At 46.1% G+C, this 21189-nt stretch overlaps 1 protein-coding gene across 8 annotated transcripts in view; it reads right to left on the bottom strand.

The window, feature by feature from the left end:
* AGAP1 (ArfGAP with GTPase domain, ankyrin repeat and PH domain 1) overlaps positions 1 to 21189 on the bottom strand; it is a 505060-nt gene that overhangs the window by 84135 nt on the left and 399736 nt on the right. For 5 of the 8 annotated variants that reach the window (XM_032857552.1, XM_032857553.1, XM_032857548.1 and 2 more), the window contains one exon: positions 2525 to 2602. The exons of the other annotated variants lie outside the window; for them this stretch is intronic. In XM_032857552.1, the coding sequence (XP_032713443.1) occupies positions 2525 to 2602 (78 nt within the window). The remainder of the gene's footprint in view (positions 1 to 2524; positions 2603 to 21189) is intronic. 8 annotated transcript variants of the gene reach the window in all.

Genomic DNA, 21189 nt, shown 5'->3' with positions numbered 1-21189 from the left:
GGGTCAGGAATGAGTGGACACAGGAGAAAAAGGGTTTTAGAGTGAGATTACCAGGTCCAAATTCCAGTCCTGCCTGTCTCCCGCCAACCTGATTCTCCAGGTAAGCCCAAAACACCTGAGCTGCACTCCCTGGATCTGGAAAGGGGGATGCAGGTGCCCCGTCCCAGGTCATGCTGAGGCCTGCTCAGAGGTATGGACACGCTCCTCGTATGGTGCCTAGCTCACAGTGTGTGCCCCTCCCTAACTCCCAAAACTCAGTTTCCAACTCTCTCCCCAGGGATCTTGGGAGTCAACTCTCCTTCTGGTGTTTTGGAGGGTACCTCTGAATACACTATACAAAGAGGCCAGTTTAAAAAATACTCTGTCTGGGGAAGGTACATTTAGCAGATCACTCAAGGCCTCAGGTGATAACCAACCTTGGAATGTTCAGGGTATGAATTTTCATAAAGGATCATCTTATAGAGAGAGAATATATGATGACATCACACAGCAAAAGACTGGAGGTCAGAAAGGCATTTTGAGAATTTATATAATTACACGAATTCAGGAAAACGTGACTAAAATGAAATGAGATGGTGTGCTTATAGAATTACCAAACAAAGTAAAGGAAGAATAGTCATGTCACTTAATTGAAGATTCACAGATGTAACTCAACGCTGAATGGAAATGAGAGAAAATGGGAGGGAGGATTGGCTTGGTGGTCATTATTTACTCCAGTACCCCTGGGACTGCTTGCAGCGGCTGCTGGCAGTTGACCAAGGGCCTGGAGATGCAGCCTCATCTGGTGTTTGGACTCCTGGGAGCTGCACACATCACTGTCCGTCCCCAGCCAGGACAGCCGGGCAGGGCAGACACCACAGATTACCTGGTCGGTCAAGGTGAGAAGCTCCCACTTCTGCACATCACCACACCTGTCGGGGGCTAGAGCCCACCAGTGTCTCCAGGAAGGGCTGTCAGCAAGTCCCAGGGGGAACTGTCTGTCCACCTCCTCACTGTCCCCCAACTTTATATATGACCACATGGAAAACCAGACGTGCCTTTTTTTTTTGAAGGCCAGGAGTCAATAAACAAATTTGTCATGACAAATGCATACACACACAAAAGAAAAACAAATCCGAAAAGGACACAGGGAAAAGAAATGATATGCAGCCTAAGTTGAAAAACTAACACTAAAAAAATAGTGAAAGAGTATATTTAACACCCTTAAAAATAAGACAAAAAAATCATACTGCGTGTGACTGCTCATAAAATTCTATTATTTTTCCCTCTCATTTTGTCTTTCTTGAATGAATGCTTTGAAAGAAGATACCAAGGGGGGGGGGTCAAGCCCCACTGGTACCTTAACAGATGACAATTTCCCCTTGAGGAATGAAAAAAAAATTATGATTAAAAAAATAGGTCTTTAACAAGCCATCGTGAAAATGTAGTTTTGTTTTCCAGATTCATTTTTTTTTTTTTTTTCTGGCTGAGAGCAGGGCTTTCAGCAGCAAGACAGGAGTAATTGTGGAAGGAAGAAAAAGAGGATGGTGATATAAATCAGCAAAGGTTAATGATCGGGATGTGAAGAGAGGGACTTGTTTACAGAAATAGCGTGCAATTTAAAATTTACAAGAGATTTAATGCCACTGCTTGGCAATCGCTAAAATCAACAGCCCAGAAAACAGTGACATTAAGAAAAATATTACAGTTATAATCATCCCCAAATAAGTCAATTAGTGTTAGGGCACGAGCTTGCGATTACTTGACCCATTTGGCTTGCACTTAAGTGAAAAAAAATGTCCCCCTATTATACCAAGATCGCTGGATTGTGACCTATTTTGCATCGTACACATCGTACACCACCCTCCCGCACAAGCGCTTGGGCGGATGGTGGTTTTCCTTTGCCTGGCATCAAAATAATTCTGACCCTTGACATTTGTAATCATAAAAAAAAAAAAAGGCAATTTATAATTGTGTTGTTCAAATGAAGGTGGGAAAAATTCAATCTGCTATTATACAAAAGCAGTGGCGGCTGTCTCCAGTGGAGAAAGCAACGCAAGTCAATTTGTGAACTTTGGCACCAGACGACCTTTAGAAACACAACAATATACTGAATTTACAAGCAATAGCAGCCCATGCAAATGACCCGGGCCGGGCCGCCTCTGGATTAGAGCCTCACAGAGCATTATGGAGTATGCGTCCACAAAACAAATTAAGACTGTGACTTAAATGTCACGGCACACTATTGTATTTGGCTACAGATCATTACACCTGATACTCACACTTTTAAAAACTGTAATAACTTGGGAAATATTACATTGAGTGCCCGCATGTATAAAGGGAAAGAAAAAAGAGGAGAAAATAGGTTTCTGAAGTAATTTAAACATCACTACTCTAGGACTGAAGCGAAAGGTCAAAATTTAAGTAAGCTGAAAGGAACACGAATGGCAAAACCAGGCACACGGACGGGAGATGGAGAGACGGCGGGGATGAGTCCGCGAACACAACGAGGGGGCATGCGGCTCCGGGCGGCGCGTGGCGTTACCTTCAGTGTTGGTGCTGCTGCTGCTGTAAATATTTCGCAGGCTACCAACACGGTTTAGTTTCCAAGCCTTGCGTTTGGCTGCATCCCGAGAGCAAGGGGAGGGAGGGGGGGAAAGAGAGGAAACAAAAAGGAAAAGAAAACAAATGAAAAGGGGAGAAAAGAAATGTCAAAGCAGCTTGTGACGTCAGCCCTGAGGTGGTGCATCCTGGGAGGCAGGTGGGTGTTGGGCCTCACACCCCCCATTCACCCCTGCTGTCCCCGCCTCCCCTGCAGAGCTCAGGAGCAGGCAGGGGTGGGCTAGCCAGTGTCATTAGATTTGTACAAAATCAAACAACCAGGCAAGGAAGTCCGTGCATCCTTTTCACCCTGCTGGGCTGGACACGTGGCTCCTCCAAATGGTGCCATGCTGGCCTTCTCCTTGGCGACGGATGGCGTCTCTTGAAGGAGCTATGATGCCAGCAGCCATTAGCCCTATCATCTGGCAAAACACTGGGAGCATGTCTAACCAAGAGCCCCTGGTGGTTAGCAGTTTGCATGTGTGCTGCAGAAGGGAGGTCTACAGCACCCAGAGCTACCCACAGAGAAGCTGTCTCTCCCCACACCTATTTTGATCTGGACAGTAGCCTGCACCAGCAAAACCGCTAGCATCTTGCTGTCATCAAAGGGTGAAGTCCCTTCTTCTTATGGGGGCTGCTGGAGGCTCTGAATGGAGCTCCAAGGAACCCAAAAAAACATGCGCCTCAAGCTCTCAGCTCGCCCAGGAAAGCATCCCAGGGAAAAAAAAAAGACAAATAGTGAGTTACCCACAGAAAAATCCTGGGTTTGGGAGGGAAATGCAGAACAAATTTAACAGTGTGTGCGGTGTCCTGGGAGGTAGGTGGGAGGGGTCCCCAACCTTCTCAGACACTCTTTTCCAGGGACACATTCTCAACTCACCAACCCCCCAGCCCACCAACCATGTACTCGGGCCAGCAGACACCTGTGGTAGAGAGGCTGGTTCCTGCCAGCCCTTCAGAGGAGACAGTTCACAAACTTCGGGAAGTTTCCAAAGTAGGGCACACTGGACCGGCCCTCTCTCTCCACCCCCACAGTCAGGAAAAGAAAGTGGTCCAACCTGCTGGTAGGGCCTCTTCTGGAAAACCGTTCACTGCGGGTAGGGAAGAAGCGCTCATTCATCTGGGAAGGCAGGTGTTTGCATTGCAGGGTGTCTGCACACCCACAGGGTGTCTGCAGCACACCGTGGAAAACTGGGCCAACCCCGAGACCAGGGCAGGCTGGCCGGGAGTCCCTCACACCGCACTGCATTCCTGACTTAGGACAGGTGGGCTCTTCTGGCCCGCTGTCAGGTCCAAGGCTCAATCTCAAAGGGTGCATGCAGTTCTGGTGGCCAGCACGTGACCCATAGTGATGACCAGGTCCTCACAAGTAGCTGCACCGCGGACCTGAATCTCCAGCACTTCTGTGCGTATTGGACTTATTTGGAGAGCGCAAGGTAAGCTACGTGTAAGAAATAGGGATGTTTCAGGAAGCAAGCACAACTCTGAAACACATACTGTATATTCAGGACGCAAATTCTGTGTTCCTGATGAAAACAAAAACCGAGCTGTAACTTAGCTGTCACCCGATCTAAAACGAGAAAAGAGTAAGCCATAACTAAACCTCAGAATGACTTTGCAGCTTGAAAACCGACAATTAACAAGAACTGTAATCTCCAAAGTCGTGGTGACCCGGACTACCTCCTGCAATAGATGGTCTGGATGTAATCTTATGTGCCTGGAGTAGCTCCCCTTGTCTCCGCACCCCCAAGGCTATCAACTACCTACAAGGGGTCTGTCCCAGGGGTGAGCACACCTGGCAAAGAGAGCTAGCCGCTGCAACCTGGCAGCACAAATGCCCCGACTTCTGGACCAAGCCAGTCAGTTTTCCGATGTTTACTTTAGAAATGTTCAATGCATGTTTATCCGCTTCCTCAGGTAGAGCGGGTGCTTTCGTAGAATTAATTGTGTGTTTACTCATTTCAACAGACGAAGCTGTGGTGTCTTGGCCCATGTTTCACAAGTTCCAGAAAGTAGTAATTGCAAAAGAGGCTACACTCCTCAGTGTAAAACCTACCTCTTCCTCAAACATTTACATATAAATAGGCCTAGTCTGGGCTGGGCACCGCTCTGGAAGGGAGGGATGCTCAGCACAGACCTCTTCCCTCGCCTGCTTTATACCCTGCATTTTTCACGCTCCCATTGTCCATTATCATACGGATGTAGAAGCAGGAAGTGAGTTCGCAGTCTGGTTTTCTATTAACCTATTGATGAAATAATCAATTTTAATGTGTAAAATGTCATGCCTTTTTCTTCCCCTTAAACAAATGGACTTTTTCTGGAGGATACCAAGGTCCTGATCCGTGCATTTGTCTCCTGGGGCATTGATTGCTCTGGGTCCACTTGTTTCAAAGCTTCTCAAAGAGAAAATACAATCATATTATCATTGATAAAAATCTCCAGGTGTGCACACGGCTGCTGCCTGGGCTCCCTTCTTAAGGAAATGGAGACACTGCCCTGAGCAGACGCAGGAGCACGGCAGCGCACTTGCTGCTGGCCGGGCGCCCTGTACCATGCCACCCCATGCCGTGCCACTGCACACCATGCCACCCCACACCATGCTACAATCACGCCCTCTGGGGATACTTGAGGGCTTCCTGTGGACTAGTTCAAATCTCTGAATGTTCTGGGTTATCTTTATTTTAATGAGCAAATTTATTCTTTTTTTAAAAAATTTTCAGGGGTACAGTTTCTTCCACTTAAACACAGGTTAACTTACTTTGATTTTGTCACTCCTGTTCCTTCTCACAAAACTGTTTTAGTGTCAGAATCTCACATTACTGGACAGAAGGGTGGCGGGGTGTGAGCTGCTGTGGGTATTTCCATTCTGCTGCTGGGTTCACTGGATATGCAAGTCTCTTCTCTAAAGGATTTTCAGTGCCTCTTGTGGCTGTTTAAACGACACGATGTCCCCGCACAGTCTTAAATGTCGAGAACACAAATGCAAACCTCAAAGGACACACAACCCTCCAACATGTAATTTCAGAAGTAATGCAAACTAACGGTCAGCCTGAATGTAGATAGTAAGATTGACCTCTTCTCAGTTTAGCCTGCAAATTAAATGGGACGTTCTGAACCCCAGCTTGGGTCAGCAGGGCCTGGGGAAAGGACGCCAATGTCTCCCCACAATGGCATCAAAACGTGAACTATGAGCTCACGGCGAATACCAGATTGTTACATGAATGCCACATCAAGAGGCGGTACGTGGGACACATGGCTGATGGGTTAAGAATTATGACAGAGAAGGTCGTAGAACTCATCATTATACGGGTTGGAATGTGTTTCCTAATGTTGAAAAGATTAAAAAAAAATTTTTTTTAAATTTTATTTTTTATAAACATATAATATATTTTTATCCCCAGGGGTACAGGTCTGTGAATCGCCAGGTTTACACACTTCACGAAAAGATCAAAATTTTTAAAAAGACATGGTAAGAGAGTAGGGACTCATTCTCTGAACTCTAAGACAGAAAGCTTCCTGACTTTTAGAAACAGTGGCATTGTCATCGTCCCCCTACGATGAATGAAGAGCCCCCTGGCACAGGAGCATGGAAGAAGCACTGATTCACATTAGCAGAGTGAGTTTATAAGGTAATCTTCAAATTACAAAGAAAGACAAAGAGAGGTGACTGCAGGATCTATGATACCCAAGTCCTAAGGCTGACAACTGTATGAGCGTATGCACCCTGGACGTTGAGGAACATGGCCCTTCCGGAAAGCTGCCCCACAGAGATCTACATTCGGAGTGACTGGTCTTCTTCAGTAGCATGTGCCACATTGCCAGGTGGGGTGGCTGTGACCCAGCTCATCTGGGTCTCAAATGCTCCTTATCCTGAGTCCTACATCTAAAGAAGGGAGGCAGGCATTAACTTCAGTTCACAGAATATTTCTTTAAGGTAAGGTCTGAGAGTTATAAATGATGAATTCTGCATCCAGAAGTCCAAAATGAGATATGACACAATACAGTCAACTCATAATTACTAACAGACAGTCACAATCTTTTCAAAGGAGAGCGAGCGAGGGCGAAAATGTGCAAATTAGGGCTTTCTACTAAGTTAGAGTAGCTGGAATCATTTAGAGTTAACAACTCCCAGTTATGACACATCTCCCGATTTTTCCAAGCTATACCTTTTCATAGGAGTTCACACGATGATCATGAGGGACTTACAAATTTTTTAAAGAAAAAATTATTTTGTTTCTGTAAGCAAAGAAAAAAAAAAATTCCTGTTTTTTTGTTTTTTTTTTTTTTAACTACAGCATGTGAACAAAAAGCTGAGAACTGATCACACGCAGAGTTCCAGCAGGAGAATTTTGGACTGGCTCTTCATACAGGGAATAAAAATACTCCTTAGTTTGTTGGCATGCTCAAACGAGCAGGGTTTTTTCCTAAAGTCTTCCTCCATCATTGTACCAGAAGACCACAGACTTATATTAATGTCACCTACGGTCTCCTTCTGACAGCGCTCTTTGCTGATTAGATAAATATTCCTCAGATAGCTGATTAAAAAATGATGCAGCCGTGAGCTTGTATGTCCAAGCCCTGTCAGCCATGTTGGATGTCCAAGTGCACATGAATTACATCCCTGGCGTGAACCGAACAGGGCCGGCTAAATGAGGCACGCTGTAGCCCTCAGAATCAATTATGAGAACGAATAGGATCTTTTTACCTACACGGAGGAAGGGGCTGGGACGGAGAAGGTGTGTCACTCATTTCTAAGAATGTCTTGTCTCCAAACGAAACAAATAACCCCTGCATTCATACGAGGGACTGTAAGCTTGTAGCTCTTACAGAAGCCAAATGATAACCTTGTCAGACAGCACCGCTCCCAGTCCACACCAGACGTGTATTTATTTATTTTTAAAGAGGCCATCGGTATAAATGCCACTTGTGCAGAGGGGAGTGCCTCTGCTCCTCAGAGCCTTCTGGGACCGGGACGCTGGATAAAGAGCATCCCCCAGGAGCCCCCGCAGGCAGCCGTGGGTCTGGCTGGGGCTCTGTGTCACTTCCAGTTTCGAGCACCCAGCACTCTGTGATCTTTTGTTGGTGGCGATTTCATTGTGAGGTTAGAGATTGTAGATTTCTTTTGTCCTGGCCATTTAAATGTTCATTTGCTCAACAAGACTGTAAATGTTCTGTTCTCTTATAAAAAGGCAGTGTTTTGTTTTTTTTTTTTTCCTACAAGATGCAACCCCAAAGATTCCTATGCACTGGGAACTCACTCCTTGAGCTGTGAAGGGGCTTGACATAACGGTCGCTTCCTAGAGGCTGCCACACAGAGAAGTAGTCATGTTGAAACGTCCATTAAAAGGGCCTTTGAGAAGATTAAACAAAACCGGAGGCCAAGCAAATATAGGACGTCCACTCAGGAAGCAAAAGAACTTCATCATTGCCAGTTTCTAGCAAGACGGGAGCTAGCTAATCAGGAGCTCCAGAACACAGAAGATAAAACACCCAACTAAAGAAAACCCTGAAATTAAGTCACTGACCCTTAATTATAAAATTTTAATTCAATTTCCAATAACTCCTAACGGCTTTCTTTACAGCAAATACAATTTCCGTAGCGGTGGCTTCTTTAACGCTGCTAGGAGAGGCAAACCGCCAAGGGCTTCTGCATAGTGGTTAATGCAGATGCACACAGAAAATACCATTAACCCCAGAAAACAGCGAAAATAAAAACTAAGCGAAAGCTCCGGGATACACCATAAAACCAGAAGTTCCAATTAGGTGGAGAGCCGGCTTTCCTCATGGCCTAGAAACACACTGCGTTGCAGGGCAAGGGTTCAAGGGCACCCAAAATTAATTGGGTATTTCAGTACGATGCCAAGAGGATGACTTTTAACAGGGGCTAGAATAAAATAAGAGCTTAAGTTGAGTACAATTTCGTGATAAATCTCGGTGTAGATCTTGGGTTTGGCACAGTCTCAGAGGGAGAGTGGAAACACGTCAGTACATGGTATTAACTTCTTTCCCTGTCTTCATGGAGCAGCTATTCAATTTGAGGAGGAAAGGCTTTTTTGGGGGGGAGAGTGGGGGCAACTTGTAAGGATCATATGGACAAGGGGGCCCCGCTTCACTCTCCTCTGGATGATTGTCGAGCTAATGCGCACTGCTGGGTCTCTGGCTTTCTCTAGGTCTAGTTACTCTGGGAATGGCATTTCGTGTTACAGGGCTGGATACTTGGCATTCCAAACAGGAACAAGAAGCAAACCAAATTCTCACTTAGGACAAAATGAGATGCAAATGAGTTTTGCCAAGATGAATGATGTGTGTACGGAATACACCTTTTGTGAGATGGGTTCAACTGTGTTCACGCAGTCAAGTGTGATAGGGCAAGGGTTCTGCCCAGCTCCATCTCCCAGCCCCTCTCCGAGGGCCAGCCCCAGAGGGCCAGCTCAGGGCTTGGGGAAGTGGGTGGCAGGAGAAGGGCCAGCCACACTGGGAGGCAGGGGGAGGCTGGGCAGCAGGCTGCCTGAGCGGCTTACCAAGGGAAGGAGCGATAATGGGAAACATTCATCCCCCCCACCTCGCACCCCTGCTTTCCTTTCTTCTTCATTTTTTCTTCCCAGTCTCCCCCAAGAGAATGTACCGCAGGCTTTTCTTTGGATTTTTTTTAACATAAATTCTTTCTCAACAATTCCAGAAAAAATAGTTTTTTAATAAAACCTTGAATTGCGCTATCATATTTCAAAGGCGATGACCAGTTAAAGCAACTAATCAAAGGCATAATTATTTGATGACGGCTGCCTGCACCCCTTGCAGGGCTATAATTGAGGGGCTGTGATCACTGGACCACCAGCTTCCACCATGGCGGATGCCGCATTTGATCTGCCATCTTTGTAGCTGACTTCCTACACCTGCCTGAGTGAAACAGGACACTTCTTCAGGGCTTTTTCACCCGTCACAGTCCCCACAGACATAGGCTATGTGAATCCGAGAAGACTAGCAAAAATATTTTCTAGGAAACATTTGTAACCTTTGGCATTTCAGGAGAATTTCCCCGGAAATTCCTAACAGAATTCTGATCTGTAGCTTCAGAAACCACGGAAGCTGTGAGATAGGCCGGTATGTATTTAGTTGATGGGGTACAAAGAGCAGAGTGACAGACAGAAGAATTCTAAACTTTTGATTCTTCTTGCTACCATGGACATGCATGCCTCGAAACACTAACACATTGCTTTCTGCAAAACTGCTTTGGCCACACAGAACTCTGCGGCTCTGCAGCTTGCCCCTTGGCTACTGTGAGTGAACAAACAAGGTCACGATTATCTCAGGAGGGCCCCGGAGAGAGCTGCACTCACACAGCAGAGTAACAATAAAGGTCTCATTGCTTTCTGTAAGAATGATCTAAATACACCCACTTTATTCAGCCTCAAGCAAGAACATACGGGAACACTGCTTCAATATTATTGCAGGAGCAAAGTTAGCTTCACAGCAGTTTAATAATAAGAATAAATGATGAGCCATCCCATTGTCCTCTTCAAAGTTCTTATCCATATGTGTGCATAATTACCACTTACACGTATGACTTCTACAGAGACCTGTATTACTTTCTAATGCAAGGTGTTAGGTTACCAGAGTTTTCAAAATCATTCTTTTTAACAGCTGCATCATGGAGTCAGAGTGGCATAGTCGCAGCTGTTTCTTATCGTTGAGTATTTAGTTACTTCCAGCTTCATGTTACTAAAAACATTATCTTCTCTTTGACTTAATATGGATAGAGATGGTCACATATAGAATTATTTACAGATATGGGTACAGACGTGGTAGGACACACACACTGGTCTCTCTTCTCTGCCATGCTGAGGACAGAGCCAAGGAGAAATGACACCAATCACAACGAGCAAATCTAGCCCACGGATCTCTGTCTCCAAAGCTATTCTCCAACAAAAAGAACCAGGGCTCCTCGGAGAAGTGGCTCATTCTAGCATTGGGTCAGGAAATGCACAAATGAGCCCCGGGCATTGTATGGTCCTAGGAAGTTAAAGAAGTGCTAAGGCAAACAAGCGTAGTTGTTGGGGTGTGGGGCAGGTGACAAGAGGCACAGGAGCCAACAGGAAAGACTTCCAGTGGCCAGAGCTGGAACAATTTGAGCACAAAATAAGCAAAGTGGTACTGGATTATAACCTAAAGTATAAAAGAAATAGCCAAGAGTCGATGCAAATGTGAAAGAAGTAACTGAATAAATAAATGGGGAGAAGAGACAAAGCTTCCACGTAGAAGAATCCCAAATAATTTATGTTGTTACCAAACCCTAGAGGAAGAAGAGCCTAACTCCCCAATTCTCAGGGACGGCTGACCAAGAGGCTTCCTCCCCAGGATCACAGTGTGGAAGTGGGAGGGTGGGGCGGGTAACTTCACAGAGTGGCAGCCGACAAACACAACCTCTAGCCAGCGATCAAGGTCATATACACCAGTGGGAGTATGACCCCTGAGAAGGGCATGACAAATATAGCACACACACACACAGAAAGATCCTATTTACTTATTTAGAGAGAGAGAGAGGAAGAGGAACAGAGAGGGAGGGAGAGGACAAGGAGACTCTGTACCACGTACAGAGCCCGATGCAGGGCTCGCACTCATGACCAGAGATCACAACCTGAGCAAAAATCAAGAGTGGGATGCTTAACCAACTGAGTCACCCAGGTGCCACCCCCACCAAACAGCACTTTACCTCTGGGGTCTTCCTCCTCAAAACCACAGGCCCAGACTAATCCTAAGAAAAACATTAGATGAATTCTAGCAGTAGGGGATCCTATAGTATGCCTGACCAGCACTCCTCAAAACGGTCAAGGTCATCCACAACAAGAAAAGTTTGAGAAAATGTCGCAGCCCCATGTGTCATGTGGTATCCTGGCAGGCATCTTGGAGCAGAGATAGCAGGTAAAAACCTTGGAGATCCAAAAAAAGTACAGACTTCAGTTAATAGGAATGTATCAATGTTGGCTCATGAATATGCCATACTAATTAAAGATGTGAATAACGAGGGAACTCATGTGTACACGTGTGTATGTGTGGAGGTCGTTTGGGAATTACTTGCAGTAGCTCCTCAATTTTTCTAGAAGTCTTCTCTAGAAACTAAAACTTTTCTAGAAAATAAAGTCTATTAAAAATACTATAAGTATCTTTGGGCAGGAGTATGGATATTTTTCTCCTGATCATTTTAATTGTTTCTTCAGAAGGAAAGGCCAAGAGTAACATTACCCAGGGAAAGGATTACCCTGATGCTTGGAGTATGTACAGAGGAAACTATAATCTCATTGTCAGGTATCACTTATTCTCACTAAACCAACATTTACAAATTAAAGACAATTTGAAATCTTTGTGTAGCATGAGCAGTACATGTCACACATGCTTTGGAAATTCTTCTTCTTCTTCTAAGATTTTATTTATTTGAGGAGTGGGGAGAGAGAGTACAAGCAAGGGGAGCAACAGAGGGAGAAGCAGGCTTCCTGCTGAGCAGGGAGCCCAACTCAGGGTTCAACCCCAGGATCATGACCTGAGCTAAAGGCAGTTGCTTAACACACTGAGCCACCCAGGAGCCTCCACTCTGGAAACTCTTTAACAACTTGAAAGCCTGCTCCACCCAGTGGTTGTGCCGAGATGGGCTGTTTAATTTCTGATCATGAACATGAGTTTCAGGGTACGTTTGTGAACTAATGCTCTCTAAAGGCAGCAATTCAATAAGGCCAGCTCTTATGGATACTAAAGCTGTCTCCTTATATGTCATCTGGCATTATAAACCTTGAAATTATGTTTTTTCCCCTTTAGTGAATTACAACATATATTTAACAAAAGTGTACCAAGTCTGAACAATCCTCCAGTCAATCTTCAGAATTAACTTGTAAGAATCAGAAAATGAGTCCGACCCACTGAGAGAAAATGCTTGCTCCCATGCTGAATTTAGATCTTTGTTTGTAATCAGCACAAGAAACTCACCTTTCTAACTAAAAGTGGAAGAGCTTAATAAGATTAAAGACCAGAGTCATGCTAAGCTGGTTTTGTGAAATTCAGGAAGGCACAGCTGTGGGAAGTTATCTGCTCTGGAAGGTCTGAGCTCAGATTCCCAAGTGTCAGGGGACCAAATCAGCACCTTTTCTTACACAAAGAAATACTGATAAAGTTATGTAGGCAAAACAAGTGTGTAATCACAAGTGCATCTACAAAATATTGTCCCAAATAGATATATTTTACTTGGGTACAAGATATGAGGCGCAATTGGCCATTCTCACTGAGGCGCATTTCATATAGAAAAACCCCAAACTGTAAGATAAAGGAATCCTAGAGTGGCTCATACCATACAAGTACTAAGCTTGTGGCCTTATGGTTTTTAACCATCAGTTTCATGAATGAGTATGGAACACAGGAATCTGTACCACATATGCCTTATTTGGGGTTTTTCTTTTATTATTATTTCTTTCTAATTCTTTCTGGGAAGAAAAGTGGTATTTTACAGAGCATGCTGGACATGCAAACTGCCAAGAAAATGGTATCAGGATGGCAATGCACTGCTCCCTTCATAGAGGAGATGCAGTCACAGGCTGTGGTGGGATTCAGTGGGTCAGTGGCCCAACCAGCTGGCATAGTGAATGTGTGTCCCTCCTCAGGGGTGCAGGGGCAAGGCAAGGTAATGTACAACAGAGAACGGGAGTGAGGCAGGAAAGCTGATGCTCAGGCCACCCATCTGGCAGAGGCGCAGGGTGGCCAAGAGGTGACTCAGAGTAGAGTGCCACAGTCCCCTTCCTCCTCCATCCCAGGGCTGCCACAAGACGTGAAGGGGACATGGCACCAAGAGGGGCACAAAGTCTGCCTCAGTGCATGCCGCTGTCCTCCCCTTACTGCGTGCACAAGATCGAGACCACGCAAAGTGTAAGATGCACAGAAAGAAAAGCTCAAACAGCATGACAGACACGAGGGAGGGAAACACTGGTTGGAGTGTTATCTGAATAATTCCTGGTGACCTTCTGTATTAGTTCTCAGAGCCTCCACTATTTTCTCCCAGTAAACCACTCATCCAGGGAGGACAGGAGGATGCATGGAGTTCTGTTCTCAAAGGTGAAGGAAAAAAAGATGAAATTCTTTTTTCCTAAGAAACTCTTCAACAAGTCTACGGCCATACCACCCTGAACGTGCCCAATCTCGTCTTATCTCGGAAGCTAAGCAGGGTCGGGCCTGGTTAGTACTTGGATGGGAGAAACTCTTTAACAAGAGCAAGGAACTCCCTTGTGATGGTGGGGGTGGGTGTGCACACACCGTGTCTCACACACATGTTGAGGAAGATGGCAAGGAAGGGTGGCAGAGAGGGATCTCAGCAGATGGGACAGGATTGCTACAATCCACAGGGAGACCAGAACCTTCTCACTGAGTGGGCTGGGAGTGTTCCAGTTACAAAGTACAGAGGTTTTTACTAGTTATCTTGGAAAATAACTACACTGGGGAAGCTGGAGAAGTTCTCCAAATTACTTCTTCTTAAACAATAAACTGGACAACTTAATGGTATCAGCATGGGACAAACCACTAACCACATACTGTATGACGTTATCTTGATGTTGATGCTACAGGAACTGAAGGAACAAGACACAGTCACATCCCTCACAAAAATGTACCACCAAGGAAAAAAACACAGATTAGTCTTAAGATAGTATGGAAGTATTTTCGAAAGTTGTAGAAATACAATTCAGAATGATTTCTAAAATTATAGTACTTTTAAAAGTCTTGGGGCACCTGTGTAGCTCAACTGGTTAAACACCCAACTCTTGGTTTCGGCTCAGGTCCCAGTCTCAGGGCTGTGAGACTGGAGCCCCATGTCAGGCTCTGTGCTCAGCGTGGAGTCTGCTTAAGATTCTCTCTCTGTCCCTCTGCTCTTCTCGCTTGTGCTCTCTAACATAAATAAATAAATCTTAAAAAAAAAAAAAAGTCTTCATTAGGAGTGCCTGGGTGGCTCAGTCAGTTCAGGGTCCAACTGTTGATTTTGGCTCAGGTCTTTATATCAGGGTTGTGGGCTTCGAGCCCAGCATCAGGCTCTGCACTGGGTGTGGAACCTGCTTGGGGCTCTTTCTCTCCCTCCCTTTGCCCCACCCCCCAAATCATGCTCTTTTTCTCTCTTAAAAAAAAAAGTCTTCCCTAAAGTCTTCACACATACGTGCATATGTGTACACACACACACACACACACACACACACACTCCTCCACTCCTGTCTGAGGAGAGCTCCAACAGAATAACCAAGTAGGGTCTCGATGATACATAAATAAACTAAGTGATTTTTCTCTCTTCCCCATTTAGCTAGTGGTAGAAATATATTTTCTGATAGACTAAACTTGAATGAAAAAGCAAAAAAAAAAAAAAAGGCAAAGATCTCTCTTAGTAGCCCCATTTTACAAAATTTGCAGGCCTTTTCTGATGGCCATGATCTGTCAACATTCCAGAATGACTCTGCTTTCCAGATGTATCAGCATCTACTGTCTTCTACCTGAGCAGGCACACACATGGACCACAGGCCACTGGCATCTCCAGAGGGTCAGTTACCTGCCAGCCTGGGGCTGTGGTGCCATCCTCCGTCCTCCCTCTGGATGAACTGGGCTCTGGAACGGGCAGCCAAAGGGCTTCATCACCCGTTCACCCTGACATCAAGGACTTAGGTGTGAGCAAGAATACTGCCACTTCACTTTTCTAATCAAGATGGCAGACATTTAAATTAAAAGGCAAAAATATCTTATATAAAACATCCACCGGGAGGCAAAAGAAAATTCCCCCCACCCCACCCCAACCAATCTCGCAGCTGCAGCAGAAAGGAACCGTGTGTCAAGCCTAGCTTTGGGAAATCAGGAGAGGAACATCGGAAACCTAGCTACCGCTTGTCTATCTAGTGGCGGGGACCAGCAAAAGGACATGTGGGAGGAAGGGGCCCGTGAGCTGCTCGGCTGGCAGCAGCTGGAGCTGTGTGCAGTGGATGACTGAGCGAGGATGGCTGGCTGCTAATCGTTGATTGAATAATGAAACTGAAACAACTGATAAAAGGTTTCAATCTTGAGAAAAATGATTTATCGTTTTTCAGTTTACTGGCACCGCTATTTGTGTGACAAACGGCTGGAAAGCCCCCAGTTAATCTCCGCACCCCGCCAAGCCCGCTGCGGCGGCAGCTTCAGCTCGCGCAGCCAGATAATCAGCAAGAGCTAATGACACCGCCACGCGGAGGCTGCGAGGGCGACACGCCAGTGTTTTATCAAGGCCCATCTCCGAGTCCATTTGCAGAATGGAGTTTTTGGGCGAGGGGCAAGGGAGAGAAGAGAACAGGGAGAGAAAGAGCGAAGAACAACGAGAACAAAGATGAATAAGCCATGCGGAGAGAGCAGGATCCTGACACAGAGACACAGAATCCTGGGCGGTAGGAGAGGAGAAGGGCTTCCCATTGGCTCGGGACAGCTTACAGTTTTGCTCAATGGTGACATCTGACCAGCAGCATCCGAGTGCCCTATGGAGGCTTGTGCCCTCCTAGGGTGTGGGGCTGCGGCACAGGCCTCCCATCCAAGATGCACAGAGCCTGCAGCTTCTTGAAGCAGATCTTCTGTCCTTGCCCCCCAACCCTGCCTCCCTCCATGGGAGGGTGGTAGTTAGCATGGCTTTTAGGTAAATTAAAGATTTTACTGAGAAACAACACTGAAAATAATATACTTATTTCTATGGCACCATATGCTGAGTATCATTTTGATTCTGAGTATCATTTAGTTTTGATTAAAATCAAATCCATTCAATATACTCTCTCTCCCCAAGAAATTCACAGAACATGGAAACCAACACAACTGGGTCTTTTGAACCCTCTACTCTTGCTTAATGCCTGTCTCATCAGGTAAGGGGGGAAAGTCGGTATTAAAGATAATTCACAGAGTGTAATTAGTGTATAGTTTGGCAAAGAGTAAATAATAAATATTAAATGTAATGACGATGATTTATTTTTCAAGTTTCAACATGGAAAGAAGCAAGCCTCCATGGAGTATATGCGTCTGTCCATCAGCAAGTTCCAGATGAACATAAGCACCAGCACAGAAAGACGACATTATCTCCTTCCACTATCACACAGCAATGAAAAAGTTGGGAACATCCCTATGTGTAACTAGCTTGCAGGAATACATACAAACACATGCGTGGAAATATGCTAAATGCAAAGGATTAAAGCAGGGGTAAGCATTCTCTAAGATGCCTTGAAAGGATAAAATGAAAGCACAGAGTTATTAAAAAAGACACGTAAGGAAAGTGTGCTGTCTGATTTCAGGTGATCTGTTATGTGAGCTGTAATTCCGGCCTGGAGCTCTTTGGGAATTAGGGGCCAGGGACCATGAGGCTGATGTCTGCCCCAGAGCAGTCCCGGGACTGCAGCTTTCCAGAGCTGAACAAACACTCAAGATCTCTGTGACCCTAGGAATGTTCTGGGTTTTCACATGGGTGAAATCCCATGTGCTCACTCAGTCTTCCCCAAATTAGCAGTGAGGAGGTTTCAGGACATCCCACACACTGTTAGATAAGCAATTGAAACGCTGTACTCCCAAGGTGCCTGGCTGGCTCAGTTGGTGGAGCGAGACTCTTGATCTCGGGGTTGTGAGTTCAAGCCCCATGGTGGGTACAGAGATTATTTAAAAAGATCGTAAACACACACACACACACACACACACACACACACACACCCCAAACCCAACACTGTCTTCTTTGGTTTGAACATTTCCCAAAATGTGTTCCAGAAGAGAATAATGGTCCTGAGGACTAACTACGGTTTAGATGGGTATGGCCACACCCACCTGGTATCACCGTTTAAATAAGTTAAATGAAGACTCTGTTTTCCTTCTTTTAAATGGAGAGTTTCCGAGCACATCTGTCGACTAAAACTCCCAACAGGAAAACAGACTATGCGATGTTCTCGCAACTTTTTCCTTCAGAGCATCTTGCTGGATTCATTATCCAAAACACAAACTTTTGGGTTTATATCACATAAAACCAACTTGTACGGAAGAAATACTTTGGAAAACCCTCTGGTATGTCCACGTGGGCCCACAGAGGTACCCTTCCTCCTCTTCGACTGTATCAACATATATTGGGAGCACCACACACGCGTGCACAGCGCCGGGCTTTTGGGGACACCAGCAAGTATGCAGGGGCACAGGACACAGGACAAACGGCCCCAGTCAATCCAGCAGTGTAGCAAAAGGAGGAAAAAGCAATGCGTTGCCCTGTCGCCACAAAGGGTCGGCCTTCTCAGTTGCACAGCTCTGACGTGGGGGCGTCCTAGACCCCCTGCTGCCAATGCTGAGGGAAAACAACTCCACTGGGGTCTCAAAGATGCAGAGTCTGTGTTAAAGTCATTGATAGGCCGTACATATAAAAACCCACGCCTCAATATTAAGTTGTTTTTCTTCACCTTTAATGCACTTTTACTACTATTTTAATTAGGGAATTTCCAATTTTTTTTTTTTAAATCTGTTTTTTGTGGGGTTTTTTGGGGGGGGGGGTGGTTTCCAATGTTAATGGCAGTCACGACAGTGCAGAGTCTCCAGTTCACCTTTGTGGCTCGGTAGGCTCCCTGGAGGAGGCAGAGGAAGGCGTATGGCCTTCATTTGGAGATCAGCTGTGAGAGGCTGGGAGGAGTCAGTGCAGTGGGGTCCTGTGGCAACATGCCATTTCCGCCTGGAAACCATTTCTGTCCCGCTCATGGGACAGCGAGAGGGGCCACTCTCTTTTGCTGCCCACCACGCGAGGGGAGAATGGTGGCAGGCAGGAGGTCTGGATGTTGAAGAAGCAGCTTCAACATTTTGGTCAATGCTCTTTCAAGGATGATCTCTGATTGCTACTGTCCATGACACTGAAAGTAGCACAATTTAAAGAATGACCCCTTAAGTCAGAACAACAGGGCCCCTGGGCCCTTTCTCAGGCAAGTCAGCATCATCTTCAGACACACGGGGAGTACTCGGGCTCCCGAAAGTAATACTGTGGTATGCACGAACCGGCTCCTGAGAAGGAATGAGGGGCGGGTTCTGTCCTGTGGACTCAGGATAGAGCTCCGTGACTCAGACAGCAGGGGCATGGCACGGTCCCCTCATTTCACAGCTGAGAGCACTGCCATGGGAGGTACAAGGAGCTCACCCAGGCTATCCCGCCAGCAAGAGGTAGAGCCGAATTCAAACCCAGCACGCATGGTTCCTGAGCCCGAATTCCTAAGTGGCTTCTATCTGCCTGGTCCCACGACTTTCACCCTCCCCAGCCTCTCTTCATGCACAGCTACCTGCCTGCCTGGATCCACCATGTCCTTGGCAAAAAAAACAAACGCCACAGGCGAGCGGAGTGTAGCTACAGCTGAAGGAGAAGAGAGGGATTTGGATGCTTGCCATGACGCCTGTTTTGCTTTCGTGGACAGTGAGATTCTAAGCATTTTTTTAAAGTTTGATTCTGTGGAGAATCTTTACTTTTTTTCCCCCTGACTCACAGTCCAGAAAGACATTATAGGGGAAAATCACAAGTAAAAGAAACACTTTGCAAAATCGGAGCAATGAGCAGAAATAAAGCCCTTGTAAGAAATAATTCAGCAAAAGAGAAATTTCTTCTTCATTAGAATAAGGGATCACAGAGTGAAATGCCTTAATTACCCATGAAGCAAGATAACCTTATGTGATTGCCTTCATCTTAAGAGCACTAGAAAGGAGAATATTCACTATTAAGGGCTCATGTCTTCCTCCCACTGTTGGAAAACTCCCAATGCCATTCTCCCAACTCTGAAAATAATTCTACACAGAATAAAATACTCAAGAACTTCTTCTGTATTTCTTCTTCTTTAGCATGCAGAAAAATGATCATTTTTCTCAAGCATCCCCTTGTATTCAGTGGGTCTCTGGAGCACCTTTAAAGGGGTTACAAGTTCTGGATGCCCAGTGCTGCTTGGAAAGGGCAAATCCCATAATACTGGATTACAAATATATGTGGGGAAGAGGCTAGAGGATACTGAAATATTTTTATATTGACTCTTCTACCAAGAAATGGAGAAATAAACATATAACAACTCTAAAAATAAAATGAAATTATTTTTCCTGTTATTTTACCACTAAAAAAATCACGATACTGAAATCAAGGTAAAAGTCAGCAATATAGCAGAACATAAATATGCACAGAGTTCACTAGACTGACTAGGGACAAGTGCGGAGTTTGTTGAGGCCCCTGTAACTCCAGTGGGAACGCGACCCCTCTGCCAGGAACACACGGACCCCAGAGGACCACCTGCTCCCAGCCTCGCCTTCTCCGCCAGGTCTCTGCTCCTAGGTCTCCTCAGGGAGCCTTCCCGGCCCCTTCGCCCACCTCAGAAAATAACCTTGTCCTCCCTCATGGACTGTGAGTCCTCCTGCTCTGCATCATCTTGTTCCACTGCACTGACCACAACCTGACATAGCATGCATTTATTTACTAGCCGTGGCGATTTTTCCATAATGGGAGCAGCAATGTTTGAAGTTCACACACTCTTCTAGAACCTTGCCACACTCCAAGCAAGAGACAGAGCCTACTTCCCTTCCTGGAACCTAGGTGGGACTCTATGACCATGCTGACAGTTTACAGGAGAAGTGACACTGTGTGCCCCCTGAGGCTCGGGCGCAGAGTGAAACATGGCTTCCTCTTGGCTACATGGCTCTCCTATGGTGCTTGGCCATTGTGTCAGGAGGAAGCCCCGGCCATGTGGAGAGCTCATGTGCAGATGTTTTGGCCGACAGACCCTGTGAAGGTCCTCACAGGCACCAATAAGTAGCTGACAACCATTCCAGAGATTTCTAGCCTCTGGACTTGGTCTTCTAAGTGAGGCCCTAGACACTGTGGAGCAGAGACAAGCCGTCCTAGTGGGCCCCTGTCCTAATGCCTGAGCCACAGAGGCTGCCCTGGAGGGCTGGCACTGCACCTGCTGGCCTGGGTGGCCGGAAGGAGGGGCAGGCAATGTGGAGAGGGAGGGACGAGGGCTTTCCAAGGGCACTGACTTGTCCTGAAAACAGCAGCTTCTATTCTAATACTAACTTTGGTTCACAGAACAGATAGCAGGATTTGAGCTTTTACAGAGAGAAACATACAACCATGGAGCCCACAGCAATTGGCCGCATTCCTTCGTCAGCCTGGCCGGAAAGTTTTTAACGACGCGCAGGCAAAATGCACAGGAACTAGGAGGGCGCCAGTGCCCAGACCCATGTTGTCTTGAAAATGAAGTGACGGGTACCAGAGACCAGAACTTGAGCCCTGGGAAGTGCTGTGAGGAGGACAGGGCAGTGGTTGCCGGGACACCTGACCCAGCACATGGGTTCCGCTGCAGAGAGATGATCGGCAAAGGCGAACGGCTGTGGTTACTAATTCGGAAGGGAAGTGGAAAAGCTCATCTTGGTCAAAGCAGAGTCAGCAGAAGTGAGGAATAATCATCTCTTGTCTTTAAGGTTTCATGAACCAACACCGGGTTGCTCACTACTGGGAAGTTGCAGAGGGCACGCTGGTGTGTGAGCGACCACAGTGAGCAATGCCTGTGCCCAGGACAGGCGGGTGTGTGGACACAGGAGCACACCCCTTGG

Source organism: Lontra canadensis, unplaced genomic scaffold, assembly GCF_010015895.1.
Source record: "Lontra canadensis isolate GAN:19392208 unplaced genomic scaffold, GSC_riverotter_1.0 scaffold13, whole genome shotgun sequence".
NCBI classification, from domain to species: domain Eukaryota; kingdom Metazoa; phylum Chordata; class Mammalia; order Carnivora; family Mustelidae; genus Lontra; species Lontra canadensis.
Note: the sequence above shows the minus strand (reverse complement) of the source record. Positions and strands in the feature narration are given on the sequence as shown.